The sequence below is a fragment of the Citrus clementina genome, unplaced genomic scaffold, assembly GCF_000493195.1.
Source record: "Citrus clementina cultivar Clemenules unplaced genomic scaffold, Citrus_clementina_v1.0 scaffold_2, whole genome shotgun sequence".
In the NCBI taxonomy this organism is placed as follows: Eukaryota; Viridiplantae; Streptophyta; class Magnoliopsida; order Sapindales; family Rutaceae; genus Citrus; species Citrus x clementina.
Window position 1 is genome coordinate 25,436,505 of NW_006262688.1, and position 21,999 is coordinate 25,458,503.

The 21,999-nt window shown below is 34.3% G+C and overlaps 1 protein-coding gene and 2 pseudogenes across 2 annotated transcripts; all 3 read left to right on the forward strand.

Moving 5' to 3' along the window:
• LOC18052276 overlaps window positions 1–1,526 on the forward strand; it is a 7,620-nt pseudogene extending 6,094 nt beyond the window's left edge.
• A 1,678-nt stretch (window positions 1,527–3,204) lies between these two features.
• Window positions 3,205–11,320, forward strand: LOC18052279 (UDP-glycosyltransferase 74E2). Of its 2 annotated transcripts, XM_024192117.1 has the most exons (3): window positions 3,205–3,877; window positions 4,275–5,021; window positions 11,288–11,320. In XM_024192117.1, exons 1-2 carry the CDS (start codon window positions 3,209–3,211, stop codon window positions 5,004–5,006), a joined length of 1,401 nt encoding a protein of 466 aa, XP_024047885.1. In that variant the 5' UTR covers window positions 3,205–3,208; the 3' UTR covers window positions 5,007–5,021; window positions 11,288–11,320. The 2 variants fall into 2 exon arrangements, with proteins under 2 accessions (XP_024047885.1, XP_006447926.1); XM_006447863.2 differs by lacking the exon at window positions 11,288–11,320 and having other exon boundaries at window positions 4,275–5,490.
• A 1,979-nt stretch (window positions 11,321–13,299) lies between these two features.
• On the forward strand, window positions 13,300–21,461 carry LOC18052280 (annotated as a pseudogene).
• The last annotated feature ends 538 nt before the right edge of the window (window positions 21,462–21,999 follow it).

Here is a 21,999-nt window from a genome sequence, read left to right on the forward strand (position 1 = left end):
TCGATCTTACTCGCATTTTCTATATTGACAAAGCTGATTGGATTCTTTGCAACACCTTCTATGAGTTAGAGAAAGAGGTAATTAAGTAATTTTTCTTCAATTCAAATTTTGCTCTACCACATGATTCGAATCTAGTGATCATGATCAGAACTGTGTTGATTTTTAAATAACGTCTTAGATATGTGAATTCCTTGCAGGTTAAGATTTAATTATGTTAAAGCTGATGCATATTCAGCATAATAATTAACCGAAGGCCACGTAGAGCTTTACTGATTATTTTCTAAAAATCTTGAAACACGTGTATATTATTAATTATAATTAATTTTGGATGCATCATTTGGTTTATTATTTTTATTATTAATCGACCAACAATATATTGATCTCAAAAAAAAAAGCAAGTCTACAGCAAAATGAGTTGAGAAATTTATTAAGAGAGAGCTTCATAACCAAGGCTCATATTTTGATCAAATATTAAGGAGATAAAAATTTCGTTTTCCAAATTTATTGTCTTAATAGTAATTATTTCACTGTTTTATTATCACTTTGTGCTTAATTTTGTTTGTTGCGGGAACAAACATATTACGTAAATATTTTTATTCAATAAATAATAATTATGTCTGGCTTTGTGAAAAAAATCTGCATAAAGACATCAGATCAAATTAAATATAAATCTAATATTGTACCCTCATATAAGCGGGATTTAAACTAACAAACCTTGTCTCATAAGATTTTACTAGTTGAATCAACTGTGAATGATAATTTTTCTTTTGACCTTATTTGATATTTAAGATTTTACAATTTGTAGTGGAATAATTTCTTACAGGTAACCGAACGGCTGGGGAAGCACTGGCTATTGAGGACAATTGGACCAACTCTACCGTCCATATACTTGGATAAGCAAATTGAAGAAGATAAAGAATATGGATTCAGCATCTTTGAGCCAAATATTGAATCTTGCATGAAATGGTTAAATGATCGAGCAAACGGGTCCGTTGTTTACGTATCATTTGGGAGTATGGCAACACTGAAAATAGAGGAAATGGAGGGATTGGGCTTGGGGTCTAAAAGCAAGTGACAAGTATTTCTTGTGGGTTGTCAGGGAATCCGAGCAATCTAAGCTTCCGGAAAACTTTTCGGATGAAACAACCCAGAAAGGCTTGGTTGTGAATTGGTGTCCGCAATTAGGAGTTTTGGCACATGAAGCAACAGGATGTTTTTTGACACATTGTGGCTGGAACTCTACAATAGAGGCTCTGGGCTTGGGGGTTCCAATGGTGGCAATGCCACTATGGACTGATCAGAGCACTAATTCCAAGTACGTTATGGATGTTTGGAAGATGGGACTTAAAGTTCCAGCGGATGAGAAAGGAATTGTCAGAAGAGAAGCAATTGCACATTGCATTGGTGAAATATTGGAGGGTGATAAATGGAGAAATTTTGCCAAAGAAGCCGTGGCTAAAGGTGGAAGTTCAGACAAAAATATTGATGACTTTGTTGCCAACTTGATTTCCTCCAAGAGCTTGTAATATCTTTAATTTTGTTGAATTTTTGTAACATCTTTTTATCAAAGCAAGGACCCCCAAAAAAAAAAATTGTAATGCTAGCGGGTCCTTGTTTGCACTTATTTCAAATACATATCGCACATTTAATTTCCTTATATGACCGTGTCAAAAAACACGAAAATTAGGGTAAATAATTTCAGCAACTTAGGACATGTTTGGAATTGTGACACTGTAATTTGTTTGTTTGAAAAAAAAAATAGAGAATATAGTTATTATTGAGTGTTTGATAAATTATTAATTGTGGGGTAAAAATTTATGAAATTTGTGAGTATAATTTATTAAAATTTAAAATCAGTTGTTTTTATCAATTTATTTTAAGTCCAACTATTTGGGAGCAATTCAAAATAGGGCCTTAATTAGAATTTGCGTGACCATATTTTTTGTAATATATAATTTCTCAATAATATTGTTTATGATATCATTGGACATTTGTTACTTAGAGCCTCTGATGTCCGTCTCAGATATATTATTTAGAACAATAGTGATAGATGCACAAAAACTAGCACAAAATAGTATACAATCACTACAAGAAAAATATTTGAGTACAAGATAATTCTTTTAACATCATTATTCTATAGACAATTTTTTTTCTCTTCTAATTTTTCCCTCTGTTGTTTATTTTCATAGATTTGATTATTTATTTATTAATTTATCCACTTATGAAAAATTTTGTTAGCTCCAAGAGCTTTAAGAAAAAATTCGTATGACCTATGATGTATGATGCAAATGAGAAGAAAGCGCAAAGTTGTTTACCCGACTGGAATGTGACATGATTTGATGGATCACCACCTCAAGTTTTTTAATTTATGAGCAGATGCGTCAAGTCACATTCGCAGACGTATGCAATGACTTCAAACAATTTATGATGCAAGATATATATTAGGCCACCTGCTACTGCTATGTTACGATTGAGAGTAACATACACACACTTGCAGTAACAATATTAATTATGGGACTTGTTATTATTGCTGTAAGTGTGTGTATATTACATTCAACGTATTATAAGGTGACCCTATATATTATGTCTTGAACTTTCCTATCAATTAATACATGAGCGACGGGATATATAGAGAGAGAGAGAGCAAAAAATAAATGGCGAATGATGAAAAGAAAGCTTCCTCCAGCAAATTGGCTCACTGTTTGGTCTTAACCTATCCAGGACAAGGCCATCTAAATCCCATGCTCCAATTCTCCAAGAGCTTTAAGAAAAAATTCGTATGACCTATGATGTATGATGCAAATGAGAAGAAAGCGCAAAGTTGTTTACCCGACTGGAATGTGACATGATTTGATGGATCACCAGCTCAAGTTTTTTAATTTATGAGTAGATGCGTCAAGTCACATTCGCAGACGTATGCAATGACTTCAAACAATTTATGATGCAAGATATATATTAGGCCACCTGCTACTGCTATGTTACGATTGAGTGTAACATACACACATTTACAGTAACAATATTAATGATTGAGTGTAACATACACACATTTACAGTAACAATATTAATGATAGGATTTGTTATTATTGCTGTGAGTCTGTGTGTTACACTCAACGTATCATAAAATGACCCTATATATTATGTCTTGAACTTTCCTATCAATCAATACATGAGCGACGGGATATAGAGAGAGAGAGAGAGCAAAAAATAAATGGCGAATAATGAAAAGAAAGCTTCCTCCAGCAAATTGGCTCACTGTTTGGTCTTAACCTATCCAGGACAAGGCCATATAAATCCCATGCTCCAATTCTCCAAGCGCTTACAACACAAAGGAATCAAAGTCACTTTCGTTACTACTCATTTCCTCTACAAATCCTTGCATAGAAATTCATCACCCATCCCCATTGCTCTCGAGGCAATCTCCGACGGCTACGATGAAGGAGGTGCTGCACAAGCAGAGAGTATTGACGCTTACTTGGAGAGATTTTGGCAAATTGGCCCGCAAACTCTTACCGAGCTAGTCGAGAAGATGAATGCCTCAAGTGTTCCTGTTGATTGCGTTGTATATGATTCAGTTTTGCCTTGGGCTCTTGATGTTGCTAAGAAGTTTGGCTTGCTTGGAGCTACTTTTCTTACTCAATCTTGTGCTGTTTATTGCATATATTACCATGCGAATATGGGCTTTCTCAAACTTCCACTTACAGGCAATGAAATTTCGCTGCCCGGAATGCCCCCACTTGAGCCTCAAGACATGCCTTCAATCGTTTACGATTTGGGCTCATATCCTGCTATCTCGGATTTGGTGCTGAAAAATCAATTTGATAATATTGACAAAGTTGATTGGGTTCTTTGCAACACATTTTATGAGTTGGAGGAAGAGGTAAATTCTATTACAAGTTTTTCAATAATTTTCCTTTTACTTTAGTGTGTGTATATATATAGAGTTTTTAATTAAGAATTTTTGATCATATAAAAGTTAATAATAAGATAAAAAGAATAAAAAAATATGTAAATTCTAATATATTATAAGATAAAATACACTGCATTGAAATTTATATTTTTTCATCTTTATTTATTTATATCTTTAAAATAATTAAAGATCCCTGATTTTTTTTTTATTAAGTGTGTGTATATAAAAAAAAGCTCGATTAAATGGTCAAATGATCGGGCAAAAAGTAGTCTAAACACATATATCACATGATTTTACCCATTGAACCAAAAAGTAGCCATGCAACATGCTTTCTGACATTAATTGACTTCAAATCTATTTTGTCCAGGTAGCTGAATGGCTGGGGAGGCACTGGCCATTGAGGGCAATTGGACCAACTGTACCGTCCAAGTACTTGGATAAGCAACTTGAAGATGACAAAGACTATGGTTTCAGCATGTTTATGCAAAGTAATGAATCTTGCATTAAATGGTTGAACGATCAGGCAAAAGGGTCAGTTGTTTATGTATCATTTGGGAGTATGGCAACACTAAAAATAGAGGAAATGGAAGAATTGGCTTGGGGTCTGAAAGCAAGTGACAAGTATTTCTTGTGGGTTGTCAGGGAATCAGAACAATCTAAGCTTCCGGAAAACTTTTCGGATGAAACATCCCAAAAAGGCTTGGTGGTGAATTGGTGTCCACAATTAGAAGTTTTGGCACATGAAGCAACAGGATGTTTTTTGACACACTGTGGCTGGAACTCTACGTTGGAGGCTCTGAGCGTGGGAGTTCCAATGGTGGCAATGCCACAATGGACTGATCAGAGCACTAATTCCAAGTACATTATGGATGTTTGGAAAATGGGACTTAAAGCTCCCACGGATGAGAAAGGAATTGTCAGAAGAGAAGCAATTGCACATTGCATTAGTGAAATATTGGAGGGTGAGAGAGGCAAGGAGATAAAACAGAATGCTGGTAAATGGAGAAATTTTGCCAAAGAAGCCGTGGCTAAAGGCGGAAGTTCAGACAAAAATATTGATGAATTTGTTGCCAATTTGGTTTGCTCCAAACGCTTGTAATTCTTTGTGTGGTTGTTGATAAAAGATAATTTGATATAGATTAAATAGCTGAAGGAAAGTATTATTTCTTCTTCACATATTTTCTTTACATTGTCCTATACAATTTATACAAAGATAAGGAGGTATTTTAGGACTGTGTTATGGCTTGACATAGGAGAGTTTCCTATTATATCCACGAAGATTGTGATTTGAGAAAGTTTAGGCTAAAATTAATACTAGCTGTTGGTGTCAAGTCTTGAACTTGGTAAGCCTTTAGCTGGAAAATCTATTCCTTCCTTTTGTAGAGTTCATGATTGCCTTGCTGTAATTGTCTTGATTGTGGTTGATTTGAAATTGATTCTCATCAGCTCCCTTCAAACTAGGAATTGCCACGGGGTGTATTCCAAGTTTGTGCGGAAATTTTGAGAACAATGCTTTGGACAATGGTTTAGTGAATAAATCTGCTGTTTACTGTGATGATGGAAAATATCTTGTGTTGAGTAGTCCACTTGTTACTTTTTCACGAACAAAATGATAATCAAGCTTAATGTGCTTGGTCCGTGCATGGAAAACATGATTTTTTAACATATGGAGGGCACTGATATTGTCACAAATAAGAACTGGAGGCTTTATCAGGTTTATGCCAATCTCTTTGAATATGTACGTAAGCCAAGTGAGTTTGACTGCCGTAGATGCCATGCAACGATATTCAGATTCTGCACTCGAACGAGCAACGGTGGTTTGCTTTTTCAAACTCCATGAGATACAATTTGATCCAAGGTAAATGCAGAAGCCACTAGTACTTCGTCGAGTTAAAGGGCAACCCGCCCAATCTGAATCTGAGAACCCATAGAGTGTCAAGGAACTTTGTTTCAAATAGCGAAGTCCAAAGTTAAGTGTCCCTGTGAGGTACCGCAATATCCGTTTGACAGCTCGAAGATCAACCTTCGTTGGTTGTTGGAATTTTTGACACACTTTATTGACTGTATGTGTGATATCTGGTCTGGTAAAAGTGAGATATTGAAGGCTTCCCACTATTTGTCGATACTCAGTCGCATTGACGGGTTGTGCATCATCAAATCTTGGTACCTCTTTCACAGCCATTGGTGTGGCAACGGCTGTACTATCCTGCATCTTTATTTTGTTAAGTAAATCCCTTGCATATTTGGCCTGCGAAAGAAAGATACCTTGTTTAAATTTCTTGATTTCAATACCTAAGAAATAATTTAATGAGCCAAGATCTTTTAAGGCAAATTGAGAACTAAGAGTATGAATGATGTGTTGAATTATTTTGTTATTATTGCCCGTTATTATCACATCATCAACATAACCAATAATAAAACAATATTAGATTCAAAATGCAGTATAAAAAGCGAAGTATCAGCCTTGCTATTTTGGAAGCCAAGATTAAGAAGTGCACGACACAAGCAATCAAACCATGCTCGCGGGGCTTGTTTAAGCCTGTAGAGTGATTTGTTCAATTTGCATACATGCGATGGTAGTTTAGGATTGATAAAACCTAGTGGCTGCTCCATGTACACCGTTTCATTTAAATGGCCATGAAGAAATGCATTTCTCATGTCAAGTTTTTTCATTGACCAGTTGAGATTCACGGCAAGGGCTAAGACAAGTCTAATTATTGTGTGCTTGATGACTGGACTAAAGGTTTCTTCATAGTCAATTCCAGGAACTTGTGTAAACCATTTTGCTACAAGCCATGCTTTGAATCTTTCAATGGCTCCCGTATTTATGTACTTAATTCGATACACCCACTTGGACCAAATAATATTTGCATTTTTTGGTCTCAAAACAAGAGTCCATGTGTTATTTTGATTTAAGGCTTGAAGTTCTTCATTCATTGCAGTAACCCACTGAGGATATTTGAGTGCACTTTTCAATGTTTTTGGCTCAGTAGTAATAGATGTTTGCAATGCTAAACTGGGGTTATTTTTTAACTTATAACGGGTGACCATTGGGTGTGTATTTGAAATTGTTTCGGTTGAGGTCACAGGCTGATTGTTTGTGGTGGCTTTTGTTTGGGATAATGCATTCACAGGTTGAATTGGTAATTCAATGGAAAGTCGATTAGATATATCAGGGAAGTCATGGTTGGTAATTTCAATCAAATTTTGGGGTTGAGTTGGCATGGCTATTGGCTGTATTACAATTGGTAAGTTTGGCGTCATCACAACTTCTGAAATGTCCATGTTTTCAACAATTGTGGGCCTTTCACATGACTCTAAGCAACATCGTGGAAGTAAAGATGAAGAATTTGATGGCATCAAATTGTCTTGCATCAAATTATTTTCTTCATTGCTAGGATATTCTTCATTGTTAAGTTTTTCCTGCAAATTCATTAAAGGAGATAATTTAGCAAAAGGAAATACACTTTCATCAAATTTCACATGTATAGATATATAGACACGTTTGGTGTCCGGATCCAAACAACGATAGCCCTTGTGTATGGGGCTGTACCCAAGGAAAACGCATGGAAGATATTTTTTGTCAAATTTATTTTTGTTGTAATCCCTTAAGTAAGGGAAACACCTGCATCCAAAAATTCTTAATTGCTTGTAATCAGGAGCTTTTTTGAAAAGCTTTTCATAAGGAGATTTCATTGAAACAGTAGAGAGAGGCATGAGATTAATTAAATATGTGGCTATCATAAATGCTTCAACCCAAAGAGTCAAAGGTATTTGAGCTTGGAACATTAATGTCAATGGCGTCTCTGAAATATGCCGATGTTTTCTCTCTGCCACTCCATTTTTCCGTGGTGTGTAAGGGCATGAAATTTGTCTTATAATACCACAAATCTGCAAATAATCAATAAATATTTTTCCATCACATTGGAAAATTTTGATTTTCCTTTCCAATTGATTCTCCACTTGACGCTGAAACCTTAAAAAACAATCAAAGAAGTCAGATTTTCGTTTTAAAGGAAATAACCATGAGAATCTAGTACAATCATCAATGAAAAGCACATAAAATCTAAAGTTTTGATTGGAATTAACTGGGGCAGGACCCCGCAAATCACAATGAACTTTTTGTAACGGAAATTCTGATATTTTATTAGACAAATTAGATGGAAGTTTACAACTTTTTCCTAACTGACATGAAGCACAAATATTAAGTATTTTATTCCAACTAGAAAAGTTGATCTCCTTCCTTGATTTTAAAATACGTAAAACTTCAAGACTTGGATGTCCAAGCCGTTTGTGCCAAAGTTCTATTGTATCAAAATTTCCTTCTATTTCATTTAATGCTTTCTGATTGCTTTCCTCCAAAACATAAAGATTGCCGCTTCTACTGCCTTTCGCCAGCACCTTGTTCTGTTTATTCTTAACAATAAAGCCGTTAGCATCAAATTCAAGAGAAGAAGGAAAATCATTAGTAAGTTGTACCGCAGATAGTAAATTCTTTTTCAATTGAGGGACAACAAGTACATCTTTTAGTAATAAAGGGCCATATTTAGTTTTTATAGAAATATTTCCAATATGTGATATATCAAGTTTTTGTCTGTTACCTATAAAAATCTTATCATGGCCTTTATAACTAAAAATTTTGTCGAGTTTACCTAGATCATTGACCATGTGTGCAGAAGCCCCCGAGTCCACATACAAATGTTGATCGTTTGATTCATTAAAGTTCATCGCAGCAAGGGCTTGTGGCACTTCTTCTTGATCCAGATATTCATATCGACTCCAACATACAGCAGCACTGTGGCCCCTTTTTTCCAACATATTTGGTAAATAATGATGTCTTCTTTTTCTTGATGGTTGGCATTGCTTTTTGGAGCAGTTTGAGCATTTGAGGCAGTTTGTCGTTTTTGAGAATTAATGACTTTGTTTTCGTTTTGATATGAATGGCTTCCATTTTTGTTTGGGCCCCCACCATTTCGCACAAAACCTCTTCCACGACCACCGTTTCTACCTCCTCTTTGGTTTCTTCCCCTTCCTCCAGGACCAAAGAACGCCTGATTTTGATTAACAAGCGTAACATCTTCTTGTTTTTGTACCATTATGGTTTGTTCGTGATTCTGAAGGGCAAGGATGAACTGCTTTAAAGTTGGATATGGAGACTTAGTTAGCATGGCAGTTTTGAAATCCGCGTACTTAGGCCCCAAGGATCGTGCAAGTTGGAAGACTTTGTCTTCATCAGAAATTGGTTTCCCAATTGCTGTCAAGTTGTCGCACAATGATTTGAATTTCTTAAGAAATTCTTCGAGCTTGGTATTTCTCTTTTTAAGGGAGTAGAGGCTATCCTTCAACCAAGATTCTTGTTCCTTGGTGGCTGGAAGCATATGCTCTTCAATGGAAAGCCATACTTATCTTCAACCATCATCCCTCTAAGCCATGTCATCAATAATCCATCATTATTCATCCATTGGATAAATTCTGGATTTATTATTTCTTTCCCATCTTGTGTAACCATCTTCGTTGGAGTCTTGTCTTTTGCAATGTGATGCTCCATCTCAAGGCTTTTGATTAAAGAAAGGACTTGAGACTTCCATAGAAGATAATTATTTGATGTGAGTGATGAGCATAATTTATATACATATTTTACCCTTAATTATATAATTACTAGTTATTTTTATTTGTTATTTTTAATTAATTAAATTATTTTATTGAATAGGGGATTAATTGAAGATTATGGATAAAAAAGGATATAAGGGAGCTCAATTTTGGAAGCGTTAATTAATTGATTTTAGAAGCAATTAGACATACATGCATGTGGAAGTGAAGCCGAGGAAACCGAAGCTAGTAAATTAATTGATCTAGCACATGAAGAAGAATTTAAGCATAACATTGGCTTTAGCTTAGTTAAGTTACACGTGCATGGCTTTGTAATATTTGGAAAGCAATTTAAATGGGACCCGCACTTGGCTTTTATAATTGGAAAAAGGAAATCCTAGTACAAGCTTAATTGATGAACACGTGAGTGAGAGTAAAGAAAAATAAAAGGCCAAATCCTTTTGGCTTTAGGATTGACAAGGTGGGGCCCATTTTAAAGGCTATATAAGAAAGCTAAGCTCTTGGCTTTTGGGGGGGGGGGTAGCCGCCAGTGGAGGAGAATTCGGCTTTGGAAGAGAGCAATCCACAGCAGCAATATTTCGGCTTCCCATGGCTGATTTTATTTCTTTTGTTGCTCTCAATTCAAGTATGTCTAGCTAATTTTCTTACACTGAGGTTAAGGATGAAACCCTATTTAATAAAATAATTATCTTTTTATTTAATTAATTCCCTATATATGTTCTTTGATGATTATGGTTTTTATTTCACATGATTAATTGGATGTTAATAAAATATTTTCATCAATTCTGTCATGCATTATTGATTGTTAGGATTAATATTCGATTAATTCTATGCTTGGATCTATAAAGTTTATACATGATTATCTTTGACTCTATGTCTTTCATTAAATTGTTTACATAGAGTGCTTAGGAAACTTTGACTCTTTGTTATTCAATATGTTTACATGAGATTCTTAGATGTCATATTATTAAGCAGAAAAAGAACCTACATTAGATTTAATTGCTTGGGCTTAATTGTTATATCCATGAGATGACATAGATTGATTTCGAGTTGTCACTCTAAAATTGGGGATTAATTAATAATTAGATAATTACTAGTTGAATAGTGGTGGATTCTGAAACCTTGGTAATTCTTATCTTATTGAATTCTCCTTTATTTTAATTGCTTCCTTAGTTTAATTGGTTTAATTTTCTTAAAAACTCAATTTGCTCAACTAGGTTAGAATTAATATTAATTTTAGATTTATATTAGACTTTCCAATTTATAACAATCCATGTGGGATCGACCTCGTTACCACTATTCTATCTCTAGATTCGTGCGCTTGCGAGTATATTAAAATTTTCACAACAGTGAGTTTAATAGAAACGAGACTGGCACATTGATGAAAGGATTGAATGGTGAGTTTTGGTTCTACAAAATTTTTAGCCATCGCTCTGATACCATTAAAGATAATTTGATATAGATTAAATAGCTGAAGGAAAATATTATTTCTTCTTCACATATTTTCTTTATATGATCCTATACAATTTATACAAAGATAAGGAGGTATTTTAGGACTGTGTTATGGCTTGACATAGGAGAGTTTCCTATTATATCCACGAAGATTGTGATTTGAGAAAGTTTAGGCTAAAACTAAGACTAGCCCTTGTTGTCAAGTCTTGAACTTGGTAAGCCATTAGCTGGAAAATCTATTCCTTCGTTTTGTAGAGTTCATGATTGCCTTGCTGTCATTGTCTTGATTGTGGTTGATTTGAAATTGATTCTTATCAGTTGACATAAAATAGAGAATGGTTACGGAACTTTTAGTTTCATTGCAACAATACTTTTAGATTTGGGATAATGAATCTGAGTTTGTTAAGATTTTGTAATAATAAATTGGATAAATGTTAATTTAGTCCCTGGGTTTGAGCTAGTTAGCTTCTATAGTTTGAAAAATTACCTAAAGCATTCATGCTTTATATTTGTTTTCATTAAAATATATTCAATTATTTTTTTATTTTCACCTGTTGCATTATATCAAATAAATATATTGTTCGACTCTTGAAAAATTTAAAAGTTACAAAAGTAATGGCTGAGACATTTTCTGTAGTTTTTTTTAAATATAAAGCCTAGCTAGAAAATTAGGAATAACCGGAAGATTATATTCAAAGGGTTATCTATCTAATAAATTTGTAAAATTTCAATTCCAATGTGAAAATATTTTCATTGATCTAAATCTATTGATAATTTTATTTCATGGATATCTGATACTTTTGTTCCATCGAGATCTTGATACCTAATAATTATTATCGATATTCTTTTTGTTGTTGCTGTATGTTTGATTTCTAGATTGGTTGGGAAACAGATTGGAAAAATGGAAAGGAACGCAAAAACGAGTTTTTTTTTTTTTAAATGGTAGCTAACGCACTGGATTTCTCGGCGGGAAAGGGATTCCCCCTCTCCCTCGAACCCCCTCTCCCCCTTTTGGTGAGGTGAAGGCCTAGACTCAATTCCTATCAGAATTGCGGCCTTCCTCGGAGAAGAGATTTTTTTTGAAACCTAATGCTATGATCCCCGGGGAGCACATTCCCCGTCCCCCTTACACAAAAGCTATACTTTCAGGTTCCGGAAATGAGCTCATTTCCACGGTGACCTCATTTCCTCCTTTTCGTCCTTTCTAATTCTCTTACTTCCAATAAAAATATGATGTTGAACATAATTCAGATTCTGATGGCTCCCCCTTAATAATCCTCCTGTATTTTCATTTGTTATAATGCTATTTTGTTTTAACCCTATAAAGCTCATACTTGAAATATTCTATGCTTTTAAAAGAACAATATATGCCAAATATTTATGTTTAATAAATTATTAAAATTAATTAATTAACTGAATTAAAAATTAAAAAAACGTAGATAAACAAATATCATTTTATTTTAAAATGAATCTCTCAGTATTTATGATTATAATATATTTATATGCACTTCATCTTTTGTTATTATATCAATTAATGCATGTTAAATATTTTTATGAATAAAATGTCACATTTGATGACAAAGGTTGTGGCCCCATTTAAGCATGCAAGTACAAGAAACAAAACTCCATTTCTGTTGATTAAACTTGAAGAATGGAAGCCACCCACTCTCGTATTTCTTTTATAGCTCAAAAACGCCTGCCAAACGCCTTTTTAATTTTTGCTTTTTGTAAAACGTAAAATGATGGGTGGAAAATGGTACCACAAATATTGTCTTGTTTATGTCATCTTCCAAAAAATCAGCAACATTTCGCCTTGGTAACTCTGAACTCCAAAAAAATCAGCAAACATTTTTTAAGCTGCAGCTGATTTTAAAAATCAGCAACATTTGGCCTTGTTTTCCTGTGTTGTCCACCTAAAGATCGGCTGTAGCTTAAATTAACATTGATAATTAAGTTTAGGCAACATCGTCAACATGATTCGTGTAAATAAAAATTTATTCTTTGTTATCTTTGGGCAGAACCGGCATACGTATTCAATGACTGCAAATTAATTAATACAATGATAAGAAAACAAGCATGCTCGCATCACGACTCCTAAGTTTTGGACCTGTCTGTTTTACCCATGTAAATTTATTATTTAAAGATATGCAACAGCCAATAGAAGTGAAATTTTACTCCAAAAATTTCATTTTAAAAGTTTTTTTTTAATTATTATTATTATTATGGCTGAATTTTTTGGAATTACTCCAAAAAATCTATTGTGTGTGTGTGTGTATATATATATTAATCAGCAGATCACCGGAAGCAAGCTCAAGTTCATTGTGTTGGGAACAAAAAAATGGAGAATAATGAAAAGAAGGCATCTGCCTCTAGCAAATTAGCTCACTGTTTGGTCTTATCCTATCCAGTACAAAGCCATATAAACCCCCTGCTTCAATTCTCCAAGCGCTTGGAACACAAAGGAATAAAAGTAACCCTAGTCACTACTTATTTTATCTCCAAATCCTTACACCGAGATCCATCAAGCTCCAATTCAATTGCACTAGAGACAATATCCGATGGCTACGATGAGGGCGGTTATGCACAGGCAGAAAGTGACCAAGCATACGTGGATCGGTTCTGGCAAATTGGCGTGCAGACTTTTACTGAGCTTGTTGAGAGGATGAATGATGTGGATTGTATTGTGTATGATTCATTTTTGCCTTCCTTGGGCTCTTGATGTTGCCAAGAAGTTTGGCTTGACTGGAGCCGCGTTTCTCACTCAATCTTGTGCTGTTGCTAGCATATACCACCATGTGAATAAAGGGTTGATTAAACTTCCCCTCACGGGTGATCAAGTTTTGCTGCCTGGATTGCCTCCACTTGATCCTCAAGATACGCCTTCTTTCATTAACACTCCGGCATCATATCCTGCTTTCTTCGATAAGATTGTTACTCGCCAATTTTCTAATATTGACAAAGCTGATTGGATTCTTTGCAATAACTTCTATGAGTTAGAGAAAGAGGTAATTAAGTAATTTTTCTTTAATTCAAATTTTTCTCCACCACATGATTCGAATCTAGTGATGATCAGGACTGTGTTGATTTTTAAATAACGTATTAAATATGTGAATTCCTTGCAGGTTAAGATTTAATTATGTTAAAGCTGATGCATATTCAGCATAATAATCAACCGAAGGCCACGTAGAGCTTAATTTGCTGATTGTTTTCTAAAATTCTTGAAACACGTGTATATTACTGATTATAAATATTATTTATAATCGACGACTAATCTATAGACCTAAAAAAAAGCAAGTCTACAGCGAAATGAGTTGAGAAATTTATTAAGAGAGAGCTTCATAAGCAAGGCTCATATTTTGAGCAAATATTAAGGAGATAAAAATTTCGTTTTCCAAATTTATTGTCTTAATAGTAATTATTTCACTGTTTTATTATCACTTTGTGCTTAATTCTGTTTGTTGCGGGAACAAACATATTACGTAAATATTTTTATTCAATAAATAATAATTATGTCTGACTTTGTAAAAAAAATTTGCATAAAGAGATCAGATCAAATTAAATCTAAATCTAATGTACTCTTGTATATGCGGGATTTAAACTAACAAACCTTGTCCCATAAGATTTTACTAGTTGAATCAACTGTGAATGATAATTTTTCTTTTGATGTTATTTCATATTTAAGATTTTACGATTTGTAGTGGAATAATTTGTACAGGTAACCGAATGGCTGGGGAAGCACTGGCTATTGAGGACAATTGGACCAACCCTACCGTCCAAATACTTGGATAAGCAAATTGAAGATGATAAAGAATATGGATTCAACATCTTTGAGCCAAATATTGAATCTGGCATGAAATGGTTAAATGATCGAGCAAACGGGTCTGTTGTTTACGTATCAGTTGGGAGAGTGGCAACACTAAAAATAGAGGAACTGGAAGAACTGGCTTGGGGTCTAAAAGCAAGTGACAAGTATTTCTTGTGGGCTGTTAGGGAATCAGAACAATCTAAGCTTCCGGAAAATTTTTCGAATGAAACATCCCAGAAAGGCTTTGTTGTGAATTGGTGCCCACAATTAGGAGTTTTGGCACATGAAGCAACATGATGTTTTTTGACACATTGTTGTTAGATTAATTTTATATTAATCTAATATATTTGGGGCCACACATGAAATAAATAAAATGTGTGTGCTATTATTTAATAAGCCAAGAATTAAGTGATTTATTTGAAGTTAATTAAATGGTTAAGGGTATAATTGTTGTGGATTAAATGCATAGATACCAGAATTTAACATCACTTTAATGAGGGGCTGAAGTGATAATTATCATAAATAACGTGACTGTTAGGTTTTCTAAAAGAAAACCAATAGTCACGATATTTATATAAAAGGGGTTATAGTCCCCAATATCTCATTATCCTCTATAATTCTCTAATCCTCTCAGAGAGAATTCTAAACTAAAGAGAAAAGAGAAGATTGGAAGTCCATCTCTTACACTCAAGAACCACTACGAATCACCATGGATTCAGGTATGCTTCCGCTTTCGTATTTTTCAGTAATTTAATCTAGATGTTATGAAGATTTAGGGGACAACAAGTGGTATCAGAGCTCCATCCATGATTAGATTATTGAGTTATTAATTTCTGATTAATGGTTATAGTCGAATCAAACTGTTAATGCATGATTCGGTTATCGAGAATAATTAAAATTGGTCTAACATTGATGATATGCTAATTAAAGCAGGAAGTCACCAAAGTGATATCTCATGTGTAGATTAGTTTATTTAGGGTGTTAGATGTTTGTGTTTGTGTAATTCCTACGGATGTTAATCGACCCAAAGGAAGGTTAATATTTGGCCTAATTGCACACACACTTGTGATGGTAAATTTGTGACGATTATTAAGATAACTTAATGTGAGTAATGTACTAATCCAAAGATAGGTTCATTACTTGACAGAATTTGTACTCAAAATTTGATCATTACAACAAGAGTACTATTTACAGTTAGTATTATAGTCCAAAAATTTGTTACTAATGTTGTGCTAGGTATCTTGAATTGTTATAATTTGCTTTTAAAGATTATTAATTGAGTTGTTTAATGTGAGCATTATTTATTTATTTTTGTTCTCTATTCAGCTTTTGTGTCTGATACTTCTGTATCTGCAAATATGAATAGTGTCCCAGTTCTAAATGGGACTAATTTTAAGGACTGGAAAGAGAATATGATGATTCTCTTAGGCTGAATGGATCTAGTCTTATCATTCAGACACCCTAACCCGGACGAACTCACTAATGATAGTACATCTGAGGATGTGTTGTACTATGAGAAGTAAGATCGATCTAACAGGATGAGTCTTATGATTATCAAGTGCGGTGTTCCAGAAGTATTTAGGAGTGCTATAACTGATGAGCTTACAAGTGCTAGTGAGTTCCTTACCGAAATTCAGAAACATTTTACAAAAAACGATAAGGTTGAAACAAGTACGCATTTAGCAAGCTTGATTTCAATGAAGTATCAAGGCAAGGGAAACGTTCAGGAGTACATCATAGAGATATCTCATCTTGCTTCTAAGCTTAAGGCATTAGGGCTCGACCTATCTGATGATTTGATTGTGCATTTGGTCCTTATCTCTCTCCCAACACAATTTAATCAGTTCAAAGTCAGTTATAAATGTCAGAAAGAGAAGTGGAATCTCAAAGAACTGATTTCCTTTTGTGTGCAAGAAGAAGAGACACTGAAGCAAGAGAAATCCGAATATGTACATATGGTAAGCACTTCTAAAGATGAGGGCACAAGAAAGAAAAAAGGTAAAGCTGCTGCTTCTAAGGGTCCAGAGCCAAAGAAACCAAAGGCCGAGCATGGCTGTTTCTTCTGCGGCAAGCCTGGACATGTGAAGAAAGAATGTAAAAAATATCACGCATGGCGCGTAAAGAAAGGTACATTTCTTACTTTGGTTTGCTCTGAAACTAATTTAGCTTCAGTACCAAGAAACACATGGTGGATAGATTCAGGTGCTACTACTCACATTTGTGTTTCACTGCAGGGTTGCCTGAGATACCGGCCGCCAAGTGATGCTGAAAGATGCATTTATGTAGGAGATGGCAAGACGGTAGAAGTTGAAGCAATTGGGCATTTTAGATTACTTTTGAAAATTGGTTGTTACTTGGATTTGTTAGATACTTTTGTTGTTCCGTCTTTTAGATAGAATTTGATTTCAGTTTCTGTTTTGGACAAATCTGGTTATTCTTGTTCATTTGTAAACAAACAATTTAGTTTATCTATCAATTCTAATGTTATTGGAACCAATTTGCTTAATGCTTATGACAATCTATATTTGCTAGAAATTGTTTCAACTTATAATGAAAACCTGCATTTTAATTCCAGAGGTACAAAGCGTAAATTAGAGAAAGAAAATTCGACCTCATTATAGCACAAACGCTTAGGTAACATCTCTAAAGCTAGAATTGAGCGATTAGTGTTTGATGAGATTTTAGGATCTCTTGATTTTACAGACCTTGATGTTTGTATTGAGTGTATCAAGGGAAAACAAACCAAAAGTAAGAAATTAGAAGCCTACAGAACTTCAGAACGTCTTAGAATTAATTCATACAGACATATGTGGACCATTCCCTACAGCTACTTGGAATGGTCAACAATATTTCATTACATTCATAGATGACGATTCAAGATATGACTATATATTCATGATTCATGAAAAATCACAGTCTTTGGATGTGTTCAAAACGTTTAAAGCCGAAGTTGAGTTTACAACTCAACAAAAGGATTAAAAATGTCAGGTCTGATCGTGGTGGTGAATACTACGGTAGATATGATGGTTCAGGTGAACAACGTCCAGGTCCATTTGCTAAATACCTAGAGGAATGTGGAATTGTCCCTCAATATACTATGCCAGAATCGCCTAGCATGAATGGTGTATCTGAGAGACGAAACTGCATTCTTAAGGATATGGTAAGGAGTATGATCAGTCATTCTACTTTACCAGAATCACTCTAAAGTGAAGCACTAAAAACAGCAACTTATATCCTAAATCGAGTGCCAACTAAAGCGACAGCTAAAACACCTTATGAGCTTTGGACGAGTCAAAAATCTAGTCTAAAACATTTACATATTTGGGGATATCCACCTGAAGCGAGAGCTTATAGACCTCATGAAAGGAAATTGGATTCCAAAACTGTAAGCAGCTACTTTGTTGGCTATGAAGAGCGATCAAGGAGTTTTAAGTTTTATAATCCCAGTACAAAACATTTATGAGCTTTGGACGGGTCGAAAACCTAGTCTAAAACATTTACATATTTGGGGATATCCACCTAAAGCGAGAGCTTATAGACCTCATGAAAGGAAATTGGATTCCAAAACTGTAAGCAGCTACTTTGTTGGCTATGCAGAGCGATCAAGGAGTTTTAAGTTTTATAATCCCAGTACAAGGTCAATTTTTGAGACGGGAACTGCTACATTCTTTGAGGATGTTGAGTTTGGGGAGAGAAATCCAATAAGAAACATTGTCTTTGAAGAGGAAGAGGGATCCACTGTTGCTTTTGACAATGTACAAGTTTTAATACCTGTCATTGATCATGAAGTAAATTCAAATCCTCAATCATATGACAATGTTGTTCAACCTCAGAATCAACATGAGATGATTGTTCCTAAGGAACAAACTCAATAACCTCAAGAGCCTGTGCAATTAAGACGATCTACAAGAGAAAGAAGAAATGCTATTCCGGATGATTATATAGTATTTCTTCATGAACATGAGGATGAAAATGGAGTGATAAAAGATGACCCAATCAACTTTCATCAAGCCATGTAAAACTCCAATTCTCATAAATGGATCGAAGCCATGAATGAAGTGTACAAGTTAATGCAAGACAATAAAGTTTGGGAACTTATCTCTTTACCTTCCGGTGCGAAGCCCATTGGTTGTAAATAGATATTTAAAACTAAAAGGGATTCAAATGGTAATGTGGAAAGGTATAAAACACGTCTTGTAGCTAAAGGTTTTACTCAAAAGAAAGGAATTGACTATAAAGAGACTTTCTCTCCGGTTTCTACAAAAGACTCTTTTAGGACAATTATGACACTTGTTGCACATTTTGATCTTGAGTTACATCAGATGGATGTTAAGACTACTTTCCTCAATGGTGACATTGAGAAAACAATTTACATGGTACAACCAGAAAACTTTGTGTTGGGAGACCCAAAGAAAATAGTTTGTAAGCTAACCAAATCCATCTATAGGCTCAAACAAGCTTCTCGTCTGTGGTACTTTAAGTTTCATCAAATAATTATCTCATATGGTTTTGAGGCAAATGTTATTGATGAATGTGTGTATCACAAGTTTAGTGGGAGTAAACATATATTCCTGGTTTTATATGTTGATGACACATTGCTTGCCACAAATGATATAGGCATACTGCACGACACCAAGAGTTTTCTATCAAAACATTTTGAGATGAAAGATCTTGGTGATGTCTCATTTGTTTTAGGAATCAAGATACATCGGGATCGTTCTCGAGGTATTCTGGGATTGTCACAAAGGAACTATATCAATAAAGTTTTGAAGAGGTTTGGCATGCAAAATAGTAAACCAGGTGACACCCCTGTCGCCAAAGAAGATAAATTCAGCCTTAGTCAATGCCCTAAGACCAATCTTGAAATCTAGGAAATGGAGAATATTCCTTATTCTTCAGCTATAGGGAGTCTTATGTCTTATGTATGCTTAAGTATGTACGCGTCCAGATATTGCGTTCATAGTTGGCGTATTGGGCAGATATTTGAGCAATCCCGAGATGGATAATTGGAAAGCAGCCAAACAGGTTATGAGGTACTTACAGAGAACAAAGAAGTACATGCTCACATATAGGAGGTCGGATCAGTTAGAGATCATTGGGTATTTCGACTCTGATTTTGCTGGATGCCAAGATAGCAAAAGATCCACATCAGGCTATATTTACCTGTTCGTTGGTGGAGCAATTTCTTGGAGATCTGCCAAGCAGACACTTGTAGCTTCATCGACTATGGCAGCAGAGTTTGTAGCATGTTATGAGGCATCCAATCAAGGAATATGGCTACGTAATTTTGTCACTGGGCTGCGCATTCTAGAGGGTGTAGAAAGATCGCTCAAGATATTTTGTGACAATAACTCAGCAGTTTTATATTCCAACAACAACAGGAGCTCTACAAAGTCAAAACACATTGACATCAAGTTCCTTGTTGTCAAGGAAAGAGTGCAAAGTGGACAAATATCTATAGAGTACATTGGGACAAACTCCATGATAGCGGATCCGCTCACTAAAGGATTACCACCTAAAGTCTTTCATGAGCACACTGCTCGTATGAGTGTGATTTTACTTGAGGATATTCAGATTTAGTGGGAGTTTGTATAATTATTAAGTGTGACTTTTAGATTTTGATTATATTATTCGGATTATTTTCTGCATAAATAAAGTATTTCAGTTCCTTACACTATGTTAGACTAACTTAAGTTTAGATCTCAATAAAGTAAATTAAGACCAGTTGGGAATAGACATGTTTAGATCACATTGCATGTAATTTACATGTTATGCATCCACAATTGATCTATTCATGTAACTATATTGATATATGTGACCATGGATGGTTGAGTTATGATTAATGTAACAAAGGCCGCTGTGATCCTATACCAATGTGGTTATTGAACTAGATTGTTCAGATATACTCTAAGGACATAATAGCAATTTTATGAGCTCATTAAGTTAAACAAATTTCAGTTTTCATTTGTGGCCCAGTGGAAGATTGTTAGATTAATTTTATATTAATCTAATATATTTGGGGCCACACATGAAATAAATAAAATGTGTGTGCTATTATTTAATAAGCCAAGAATTAAATATCTATTTGAAGTTAATTAAATGGTTAAGGGTATAATTGTTGTGGATTAAATGCATAGATACCAGAATTTAATCATCACTTTAATGAGGGGCTGAAGTGATAATTATCATAAATAACGTCGCTGTTGGGTTTTTTAAAAGAAAACCAATAGTCACGATATTTATATAAAATGGGTTATGGTCTCTAATCTCTCATTATCCTCTGTAATTCTCTAATCCTCTCAAAGAGAATTCTAAACTAAAGAGAAAAGAGAAGATTGGAAATCCATCTCCTACATTCAAGAACCACTACGAATCACCATGAATTCAGGTATGCTTCCGCTTTTGTATTTTTCAGTAATTTAATCTCGATGTTATGAAAATTTAGGGGACAACAATTGTGGCTGGAACTCTACAATGGGGGCCCTGAGCTTGGGAGTTCCAATGGTGGCAATGCCACAATGGACTTATCAGAGCACTAATTCCAAGTACGTGATGGATGTTTGGAAAATGGGACTTAAAGTTCCAGTGGATGAGAAAGGAATTGTCCGAAGAGAAGCGATTGTACATTGCATTAGTGAGATATTGGAGGGTGAGAGATGCAAAGAGATAAAGACAGAATGGTGGTAAATTATTAATTTAACCCTAAAAAATATAGAAACAAAAGGAATATATATTAGTTTTTGCTGAACACTCCATTAAGAAATTAATATATTACATTTTTATTAATATCCAAAAATTATTAATTTAATTGTTTTACAATATTAATTTTTTTGGACATACATGAGCTCAAAAAAAATTAATATATATTCTTTTTGTTTATATTTTATTTTAGTGTTAAATTGATAATTTAATTTTGCCTTATTACTGTCCAAAAAAATTATTGTAAAATGATAACATTTTTAAAAAGAACAAAAAGTAATAGTAGAGGTGTCAATAATTTAACAACATAGATATTTTGAGATATTTTTAAAAATATAAGAACCAAATAGATAATAAACTCAAAATGTAAAAACTAAATTAGCTTTTACCCTTATCCGGTGTTTGATAAATCACTCATCATGAGACAAAAGTTTATGAAATTCCTAAATATAAGTCCAATTGCTAGGGAGCATTCTAAAATAGGGCCTTAATTAGAATCAATCCAACCATATTTGTTGCAATATAT